The sequence below is a fragment of the Thrips palmi genome, unplaced genomic scaffold (assembly GCF_012932325.1).
Source record: "Thrips palmi isolate BJ-2018 unplaced genomic scaffold, TpBJ-2018v1 HiC_scaffold_3, whole genome shotgun sequence".
Classification (NCBI taxonomy): Eukaryota; Metazoa; Arthropoda; class Insecta; order Thysanoptera; family Thripidae; genus Thrips; species Thrips palmi.
Genome location: NW_023144630.1, coordinates 10,941,448 through 10,952,392, shown reverse-complemented (window position 1 = coordinate 10,952,392; position 10,945 = coordinate 10,941,448). Strand labels below are relative to the sequence as shown.

At 42.9% G+C, this 10,945-nt stretch overlaps 2 protein-coding genes and 1 long non-coding RNA gene across 3 annotated transcripts; 1 reads left to right on the top strand and 2 right to left on the bottom strand.

Annotated features, from left to right (window-relative positions):
* The first annotated feature begins 3,392 nt into the window (after positions 1 to 3,392).
* LOC117648359 lies at positions 3,393 to 4,628 on the top strand. Its single transcript, XR_004587897.1, has 3 exons — positions 3,393 to 3,591; positions 3,953 to 4,056; positions 4,204 to 4,628. It is a non-coding gene; the product is annotated as an uncharacterized LOC117648359 (long non-coding RNA).
* On the bottom strand, positions 4,480 to 5,501 carry LOC117648358. Its single transcript, XM_034390853.1, has 4 exons — positions 5,317 to 5,501; positions 4,989 to 5,147; positions 4,750 to 4,911; positions 4,480 to 4,632 (listed from the first exon to the last, which is right to left on the bottom strand). Coding segments are annotated over exons 1-4 (396 nt in total). The 5' UTR covers positions 5,318 to 5,501; the 3' UTR covers positions 4,480 to 4,558.
* A 2,085-nt stretch (positions 5,502 to 7,586) lies between these two features.
* LOC117648357 lies at positions 7,587 to 10,945 on the bottom strand. The gene is made up of 3 exons (XM_034390852.1): positions 10,876 to 10,945; positions 10,569 to 10,757; positions 7,587 to 10,479 (listed from the first exon to the last, which is right to left on the bottom strand). The coding sequence occupies exons 2-3, from the start codon at positions 10,752 to 10,754 to the stop codon at positions 7,882 to 7,884; spliced, it is 2,784 nt and encodes a 927-aa protein (XP_034246743.1). The 5' UTR covers positions 10,755 to 10,757; positions 10,876 to 10,945; the 3' UTR covers positions 7,587 to 7,881.

The window sequence follows — 10,945 nt, the reverse complement described above, 5'->3', positions numbered from 1 at the left end:
GGGCGGCTGCGGGGGCTCGGGTTGCGCGCGCGGCGTATAACCCGGGCGTATAAACCCACTATTAGCTCGGTGGTTAAGCACCAAAAATGTTCGGAGCGATCTGATTTCGGAAATCGGTAGATTTTAACCTCCTCTCTCAGATAAGCCTTGGAGCCAAACCCGGAAACCGCGGGAACCATCCGAAAAAGCGGGTTGCATATTTGCCAGGGGTACCGCCGCTTTTCCAGTTAAAATCGGTTATAAATCAAAAACTAGGCGACGCATCATCGCGGTTGAAACGGCGGAGCGTCGGGAAGACTTGGAAGAGTAGATTGGCGTTGGTTTCATCTTCCTGGCATCAAAACTGCACTGTTATTCAAATTGCGATAACCACCGTATATATTTTGCAATAAAAAACTTATCACATTTTTTTGCTATAATGACAACTAAATATCTGCAATAAAAAAATTATAGCTAAATTTTGCAATAAAGTATTGCATTTTTGCGATAATGACTACAAAGAAAATGCAATAAAAAGTTATCGCAGAAAAAAATGTGATAAAAGTTACTACAAACGCTCTATTATCGCAAAAATTATGGGGTGGATATTGCAAAAAAAGTGCAATAAAAAAATTATCGCACTCCAGGATGCGATAAATCGTGGGAATCGCAAACTCGGTTTTATCGCAAAAATTTGTAGTAAAAGTATCGCAAAATGAATGACAGTGTGCGACCTACAGAGTCTATAATCTGATTGGACACTGACGTTCAAAATCAGAAATTCGCAATTTGCACGAAATTTTTCAGATCGATTGTATGAGTTATTGCGCACCAATAGATGCGCCCTTCTGTCAGCTACCACGTGAGCTCTTAAAAAATGGGGGTCGTCGCTGTGGATTTCGAACGGCAGCGCTTTGAACGCCGCCAGGCGGAGAGCGCGCGGGCCCGCCGGGTGGTACCGCGGGCTGCCTACCCGGCCTCTCCGTAAGGCACCATGTTAATTTTGCACCTTTTAAACTTTTTTCCCAAGGAACAAAAGAAATGCCTCTGCGGGTCAAAAGCTTTCTTTTGGCATCAACTAAAAGTGGGACGAGTGTCATTATGTTCGAAGGATTTGCACACTCATTTCACTTAGACTTGCCGCTGGGTCCGGTTAGGTCCGGTAGCAAGTGTAAGTGAAATGAATGTGCAAATCCTTCGAACGCAATGACACTCGTCCCACTTTTAGTTGATGCCAAAAGAAAGCTTTTGACCCGCAGAGGCATTTCTTTTGTTCCTTGGGAAAAATGTTAATAAGGTGCGAAATTAACATGGCGCCTTACGGAGAGGCCGGGTAGGCAGCCCGCGGTACCGCCCGGCGGGCCCGCGCGCTCTCCGCCTGGCGGCGTTTAAAGCGCTGCCGTTCGAAATCCACAGCGACGACCCCCATTTTTTAAGAGCTCACGTGGTAGCTGACAGAAGGGCGCATCTATTGGTGCGCAATAACTCATACAATCGATCTGAAAAATTTCGTGCAAATTGTGAATTTCTGATTTTGAACGTCAGTGTCCAATCAGTTTATAGACTCTGTAGGTCACAGTTTTGATGCAAGGAAGATGAAACCAACGCCAATCTACTCTTCCAAGTCTTCCCGACGCTCCGCCGTTTCAACCGCGATGATGCGTCGCCTAGTTTTTGATTTATAACCGATTTTAACTGGAAAAGCGGCGGTACCCCTGGCAAATATGCAACCCGCTTTTTCGGATGGTTCCCGCGGTTTCCGGGTTTGGCTCCAAGGCTTATCTGAGAGAGGAGGTTAAAATCTACCGATTTCCGAAATCAGATCGCTCCGAACATGTTTTGCCCATTTCGCCTTTTTTGTGGCGCTTAACCACCGAGCTATATCTAGTACTCATGAAGTGCCTCCCTCACGTTGCGCGGTGCCGCTCCCCTTCCTCTCGTCACGAGACGCTGCTACGCATCGCGTAGCTGCCCCCCGCGCCTCTTCCTCTGCCGAGACGCCACGTCCCGCCGCGCCCCGCCACACCCCGCAACTGTCCACACACACACACACACACACACACACACCACACACACACACACACACACACACACTTGAACCTTGAGTGCGTAGAACGCATAGTGCAGCGCCCCCTCGAACCCCTGCCCCTCTCGAGAAGCGGCGCGCCGGCAGTCGGCTGTGTGCGCCACTCTTGCTTATCTATCTTGAGGTCGGGTTCGGGTGGCGCGCCGGCCGGCCGGCCCCGCTTGGAGATGTGGCTGACACGCCGCGTGCCGCAAGGCGCCTTGGCCTAGTACCGAACACAACTTTTACGGGTATTGAGTATGTGATTAGCCACCAAATTGTGCATCCTCGCGTTGAAACAACGAAAATGATACCCAACACAAGTGGTATCGGACATATGAGTGCCCCACCGTCATTGCGAACATGTTTAACACAAAACAATGGCACGTTAGAATATTCAAAAGTTATACTAAAATTGACATTTTCATGAATTACCATGTGTAAGAAATTTGTCAAAAAAAGAGTTCCGAGTGTTTACTCTTTGAAAGAAATTTACAAAATGTCACATTCATACATTTCAATAAACATTCTCTTAAGTATCATCTGCTTTCACGTTAGCGTTAGCGTTAACGTTTTTTTTTCTCCACTATTAGTAGAAAAATTTGTCGATGACGAATGTGACATTTTGTTCATTAATGTGGAAGAGTAAACACTTGGAAGAGTAAACACTTGGAACTCTTCATTTGACAAATTTCTTACGCATAATAATTCACCAAAATGTCAATTTTATTTTAACTTTTGGATATCCTAACGTGCCATTGTTTTGTGTTATAAACATGTTCGCAATGTCGGTGGTACACTCATACGTCGGACACTCATACCACTTGTGTTGGGTATAATTTTCGTTGTTTCAAAGCGAGGATGCACAATTTGGTGGCTAATCACATGAATACTCAACACCCGTAAAATTTGTTTTTGGTACTATGGCGGGATACCTCATCGGACGCAGCCTGCGACACCCAAACCCGAGACGCTCAAGATAGGCATGAGTGGCTTGCACTGCCGACTGCCGGCGCGCCGCTCTCGCCCTCGTAAAAAAATTTCATAAAACTTTATGAGCGCTTGTAATTTTTTTATAAATTTTTTACAAGTACCCTTTTTTTTTAATACATTTTAATATAAGCTAATAAAAATTTAATTGAATCACACTTTTTTACTAAGCAAGTTAAAAAGGCTTAATAAAATGTAATATGTTACTTTACTACTATTTATTAGTAGAATGTTTTTGTAACTTCTTATAAGTTGTTTCATTACTTGTTATAAGACTTCTTTTGTGAATTTTTATTACGACTTAGTTGCTGCACATATTAAGAATGCTTGTTAACGTTTATTAATGTCCTTATTAAAACACAGTTAGATCAATTTAAACGAGGAAAAGAGTGCCGCCCTTTCTATATCGATTGTTGACCGTCGAGACTCGAGACACTCGAACTCTGGCGAGTTCGATCTAGATCGATCTTCAAGCTATGGTGTTTTCGGAAGTGATGACAAGATGTTTTGCGTTCAATTTGCGACTTGAATTGAGTATTGTTATTTGTGCGTGAGTGGTGAGTTACGCTCGTTATCTCTGCATTCTAGTTTACTTTATTTTGTGCAGCATAGAAATCACCTGAGTGTCAGACGGTTATATAATAATGCCAAACCCAGCCATAACCTTGATTCGTCAGTCACCTTTGTTTTGGTTTTCATTTCTGTGTGATTATTTACCATTAAATCTTGATTCCAATGCTACTGCACTTTCAAATTTTTTATTTGCTGTAAATCTGATCAAACCAGTCACATTTGCTCTTTTTCACGGATGGATTCATTTTTGATTGCTTGCATAATTACTTTCTTGAACACATCTCAACCTATACCTGAACTCCTAGAGGACTCATCCTAACTAACATTACTCTGCTTTTTTTTCAGGTTCACTGTGCTTCGAAGAAACATTCAGTAAGAGCTTCTGCGAGCAGCAAAATGTTCCACCCGTGACAGATTTGGTGCTATCTGCAATCGTTATCCACAGCAAAGTATGTAATTTTCAATCAGCATTGCATATTCAAATAATTTGGCAGGACTGCATTAAAAATAAGAATCGACTCAGTTCACCACTCAATATTGTTACTTGTAATTCAGCCTTGCAAGCATTTCAATTAATTATCTCTGTTTTCTTTCAGACTCTCATTGTGTTCACCGAGCTGTCAAGAGCATCATCAATCACTAGGTGTGACTACCCAACTCATCACCATTCATATTTCACATTGATTTTCAAGTACCGTTGAACAAGCAGGGTATTAAAGTGGTATTTATTGTCTTTCCAGTGTTCGCTTTTGTTTTCACTCCCAATTTCACCCTGTGCGAGCTTCTAAATAGACGTTTTTCAAATATTTGTGACAAGAAAGGTGTTCTTGGTCTTGAATTGAGACACTTTGAGATTTAGTAGAAAACTGTGGTCTGTTTGGTAACAAGCAGCTTGTGAAGCTGCTTGTATTTTAATGACAGGGCAAAGTAAATAATAGTAACAAATACATGTTAAGAATCTTCTGTAGACTCTGGTTGGTTGCGGCCCATCAATTCAAAAGTATTTGTTCGAGAAAGCAGTGGTCCTAGAACAAAAACAGTCATTAAAACCTCCTTGACAAGGATGTTAATGCAAATATCAAATAATCTTTCAAAAATGTTTGCAGTGAATAAAATACACAACTTGAGTAGAGTGAATATACCTTCGATTCCTTGTGTTTCAAAGAGAGCTATCTGCGAAACCTCTTCTTCTATTGGACCCAAGTCATGACCGAATACTTTAACATCTTTGGGATCCACATCGTCCCACCTACAAAGGCGCTTAAAGTACAGATGAGCCTCATCTTGTGCTTGGCTAATGTTCTCTGGAAAAAAATCATCTTACTAAGCAACCATATCATACTCAATTAATTTGATCAGAACCGTAGATGAAAATTATTACCATGAATCCCAAGAATCACTACTGATGTCAGCTGATTCTCATGGCGTGGCAGCTCTACAATGTCTCCGCTTCCATAATGTTTCCCATGAGTATTGAAATTATAATAGGTACAAACTTGACCATCCACAGGGAATATTCCAATGATCACAACAAGCGTCACTGACAAACAAATAATAAAAATAATAAACACTAATGAGCAAAACAACAATATGTGCTTTTTAAAATATTGCGAAGTTGTGTTTTAGATGTTCTATTCTTGCCTTCGCCCATCTGGATGCAAAGACATAACCATTAAGAGTTCGAGTGAGCAAAATTCTTATGCACTTACTTGTCTCAGGCTGAATGCTACCGCAGGCGAAAAGCAGCGTTTTATTTTCAGATTTAGATAGACCCAACAGAAAATGGAAGGATAAATATCTGTGCTTTCATCAGGTTTCCAAAGCTTAGGCTAGGCTGAAGTGAAAAATAGCGCCTTGTGACGTCACGTGAAAACGATGGCCAATGAGAGCGAAGCAAATTGGCGGCCCCGGTAGAACGATCAAAATAGCTGCAGACTGATTCCGAGAGTCGTTTTTCGTCGCTCTGTCGCCTCCGCACCTATACGGCACGCCCTGTGAGTGCGAGAGAGACAGAACGACGAAAACGACTCTCGGAATCAGTCTGCTGTTTGAGTTAATTGTTACATCGCGGGCACCTTCAACACCTTGCGGCACTCCTTGTGGGCTGTCCTCCGCAGGCACGGCGCGGGCGAGGACGTCATCGCGCTGCTGTGCAGCATGTACGAGGGAGCCACCACCAGGAGGATCGTCGTCAACGGCGTGATCACTGAGGCCGTGGACCTGCTGGAGGGCATCACGCAGGGTGGTCCAGTGTCCATGCTGCAGTACTGCATCGCCAGCTCCCGCTGCTCAAGGCCCTGAACACCAGGCTCGTCGGGGTCCGCGTCGATGGCACGGACAGCAGGCTGGCGAGTTCTGCGTATGTACGTCGATACGACACTGTAGTGGTGCTGCAGGACGTCGCGGAAGTGGCTTCTCTCGTGAGGACCGTAAAGAAGTTCGAAGCCGAGTCGGGTCTGCGCGTCAACGACGCCAAGCCCATGGCCCTGCTGGCCCTGCCCGTCGGACGCTGGCCGCACCGGGCGCCGTCCTGCAGGGAAGTCCCGCGTCATGCTCGCGGCGCGCTGGGAGAGCTCGGCGCGCGCGGGCTTCCAGACCGTCTCCGGGTGCAGTCGACTGATTCCGAGGGCAGCCTTCGAAGCCTTCGTCGCTCTGTCTCTCTTGCACTCGTGGGGCGTCCCGTCTAGGTGCGAGAGAGACAGAGCGACGAATAGGCGGCCCTCGGAATCAGTTGACTTGCAGTGCTACCCGCTGCCGTCGCGGTGCCGGCCTGCGTCAAGCACTTCTCCGAGTCCTGCAGGAGCGCGCCTTCGCCGCCGTCCCGGACTTGGTCGGCAAGGAGCTGACCAGGTCGCTGTACACCGCAGCCGCGCTCGTCCCCAGGGCCGTGCACGGCGTGTCGGACGACGTGTGCACCAAGTGTGGCGCTGCGTGCACCACCCTCCCCGTGGACGTCCACACTCTAAAAAAAGTTACAGAATTTTGTATCATTTTTGATGCAGGATTTTGTATCACCTTCATTGGTTACAAATATTTGTATAAGTGATATAGAATTTTGTAACAGATGTGCCGGTTACAGAAAAATGAATCATTTTGGACCTTGATACAGAAATTTGTTACATGAAGGTTACAATATTATGTTTCTAACATAACTGATGCAGAAAATTGTAACTGGATACTAAATTCTGTATCAGAGATAAAAACATAATGTTTTAAGGGCAAAATTGAACAGCAGTGCCCATAGAGACAAGTTAAACTTAGAGTTTTCATGTGCTTTTATTTTTCCCGACTCTGAATAAGAGATTCAGTCTCGTGTATGCTTGGCTGGCAAGGCCTCCGTCCCTTACCGCGCGCGTCTCAGGTCACCGGCTACCTGCGCCGCTCCCTCCACGGCGTCCGCACAGCGCAGTTGGTAGCGTGGCGGGCCGCCAACCCAGAGTTTGGGGTTCGATTCCCGACCTCTCAGAGTACATCTGTGAAAGTTGTTACTCGAAGAATGGCATAAGCACCATCAATCAGACCCACGGAGACTACGTTCGAACAAATTTCTCATTTTGAAGCTTGATTTGGAAGAATAACGACTATTTACAAATTTTATAACCGTTACGAAATTCTGTAACCAAGTTACAAAGAAAAAAATTGTATCCATCGGGATACAAATTTCTGTAACACATGTTATTGAAAAAGCTGCGTAACCATGTTACAAAATTCTGTACTGATTTTTTTTAGAGTGCAGTCGACCTGGTTCGAGGCCGTCGCAGGACGTTCTGCCCACTGCTCTGAGCCTCAACGCCGCCAACCAGAGCGCCACCCCGGACTGCCTCAAGTGCGCCGAGCACGAGGACGTTGGTGCACCAGCTGACGCGGTGCGGAGCCGAGCGCCGAGCAGCACGTCGGCGCAGCACGTCACCAGCACCACGGGCGTGGTTAAATGATGTTACTTTTTAATGAAAGAAACAAAAATAGTGGAGGAGCATTTGTGACTTTAAATATTTATGTCATAAACAAGAAAGTTTATGCATCAGTTTATTATGTGTCAATTGTCAATATGTGTTAATTGTCAATATGTGTCAATGTGTCAAAGTTGTTTTGTAGTCAAAGTTTGTGAAAGATATTTTGCCAATTAATAACATGTGAAGTATTTTTAAAATTTTATTTCAGAGCAATTTACATTTTGTATTGTTGGATATGTCACAGCCACACCAGGATTCTGTACCAAAGTTAAGCTTATGTAATACCAGCTTTTTTAATTTTTTGTAAAACCCTGAAATATATCACAGATTGTATTCATGTTTGTTGGGTCTCATACAAACAAAATTACCAATACTTACAACCTTGCAAACAATATTATTAAGATCAATAACTTCCATATCTCTTGTACGAATTATGGGTACAATATGTTTGATAACTATGCCTGACTCAGTATGACAAAAGGACTTAGTATGATCTACACGGAACTTATCAACCAACGCTCTCTTGCTAAGACCCGATTCACAGTAATATCTGATATCACCAAAAACATTATTCCCACAAGAATCTACATACATGATACTATAATTACACCTTTTCTTCTGCCTCAAATACAGAGAACATGTGAATTTGGCCCTTCCAATCACAGCTCTCTGATACACTTTTGATTTCTTCTTAGCATTCATGTCACTTGAAAAGAATAGTTTTGCCTCATCTTCGCTGAAAGAAAATCCTCTTATTTCATTCTTGAATTCTATTTTCTTTTCTAGTATGCCACCTTGGTTTCCATAACATCGCACTCTTAACACCTCAACACCCATAGCCAGCTTAACATTTGTTACAAGTTCTCGACCTTGATGCTTGGTTCCATGTACATACTTAGCCAGGGTACCATTAAAATCTTCTAACATAAATGCTGAATTACAATGGAGGGGGCCATGTCTTTTTACTGTCAAGGCCAAATGGGTAATATTATGAATGTAGAAAGTACAATATGAGGCACCGTACAGATTAGCAAATTGCCTGCAAAACATTCTAAGCAAAATATGTGCCCTTTGTCTATCCTTTTCAGATACACTCTCCTGAAGTAGCAAATATATGCCATGGACAAAGAGTAACCAATGCTGAAAGTAATTAGGTTTCATGAATTTTTCAAATATAATGACAGAATAGTACAGCACAAAAGAACGGAGTTCGTTTGCCTTCCACTGAGAGAACTTAGCAGTACTGCGTGGAATTCTTGTTATAAAATCTGGGACCCTCAGATTTTTCAAAAACTTGTTTATTTCATCTTGGTGCTCTTTTAAACTCCAGGGCCCATCCTTCACAAACCATAATGTCATCATTTCCTTTATCACGCACAGTAGAAGGTGCATGTACTCAGGAAAGACTGCAGTGCTACGATCACATCCAGGAATTTCAGAAATTACACTTGGTCCTTTTACACCTTTTTCAGGTCGTACCTTCTTACTGCAAACACCATGTTCCTCATATTTTTGCCTAGTTATTATGCCTTGCTCCTCCATTCGACTTGCAGTTCTAAGAGTTGCCTCGTCTTCTTGAAACATAAACACTCTCTTTCTTTTTTTTTTGCGCTTACCAGGGACAACGGGCTGAGATGGTAGTTTCTTCATTTTCTGTTCACAGTTGTTGCAAGAATATCTCCCTCCATGCATTAGAATATTTTGAAGCTGAGCCCTCACTGGGGCATCTCCACAAAATGAAGGAACAGAAATATAAGTTACATGGGTTTCCTTTGTTCTGGGGTGTACCCACCTCACACCATTTTCATGCAGTTCTTGAAGCTCTTTAACAAAAGGTTTCAGCAAGGTATTCATGTACGGTTTGCATTCATCAACCCAGATCCCACTAATTAAAACATATTTGTAGCGGATTTGAGGTGGCAATTCACCAGCTACCCACTCTACAGGCCACATCGACACATCTGAACTTTCACTGATAGATATGCCATCAGAGTGCCCCATTAAGGTTAAATTGTACATGCCCTCTCTTTGAACTCTCTTAAATTCAGAACCATCTAATAAATCAGAGTAGCTTCCTTCAGTTGCAGAATTAATTCTCTCTTGCCTATATTTGTCTATAATATCAGCTAATCCATGCTGTTCAAACATATTTCTCACTTGGTCAGCTAAGGATATCTGATAAAATTTATGACTGTCTGCTGAACAAAGATTACATTTCATCTCATTAAGACCTAAATAAAACAAACACTTTGAACAATAATAGTGGACCCTCTCTTCTGTAATGGGGCATAAATTCTCTACATACTTAAATAACGCATACTCTGTGGCTGGCATATTGTTAAACTTTGGAATAAACTTCAAAATCACTTTCAAAATACCTCCAGTTTCCTTTTTGGACATTTTATACTTAGTAAACAAATCCATCAAATGAAGGACACCTTCATCCACTGTTAAGTCACAAAGTTCACTTTCATACACCTTTGGCGACAAGAAACGATCAGAATCATCACTATCATCTTGATCACTTGATTCACTGGAACTTTCACTTTCACTCGGACTGCTGATTCTGTTGTGCGTGTCATCTTCAATACTGCTTTCACTGCCCTGCTCACTACTGCTGCTGCTTGTGCTGTCCCCAGCTTCAGAGCTAGAATCAGTGTCATCTAATATGTATGTTGTTGGCACTTCAATATCGCTGCTGTCATTCTTTTCATGATCGGATGTTGGCAAATCTATTTGATCAAAGACATTTACATTGATTTTGGGTGTTGGCACATCCTCTGGGTCGATACAAGACTGTTCACCACTGCCCAAATTTTCACTACGGCCATTGTCAATATTATCACTTGTGCCATCTTCTTCATCATTAAACAGCTCACGACGATGATGCTCATTCTGGTCAATTGTAGATTCAGGCTCCTAGAAAAAAAAAGATGAAGTGGTAGACAATCATAGATAAATATATTTGTATAAATTGGGCCACATCTTCAACAGAGATCTGGACTAACCTGAGAGTTTAATTTTCTACGTTTCTCAGCAAGTGGTGATGTTACAGAATCACCCAAGATTGGTGACGAAGGAATTTCAATAAAAGGGCTTGACTGGACACTTTGAGCCGGCGAAGAAACAGGAGATCTGTAGGGCGATGACGGACAGGATTTGACAGGGGACGTCTGAGGACTGTCACTATCCATAGCCTAAAAGAAACATATAAACAACTTTGAAGCAAAACAATAGATAGGTTAGGCCGCTTCACCACGTTACTTTTTATAAAATGAGCAACATAATAAATTTCTGCGCACAGCGCGCACTTACTGTGTTCCCCAGTCGTAGGCCCCTCTCCAAGATAGTTTCATTCTATTGACAAAACCTCAATTAGTTTAAA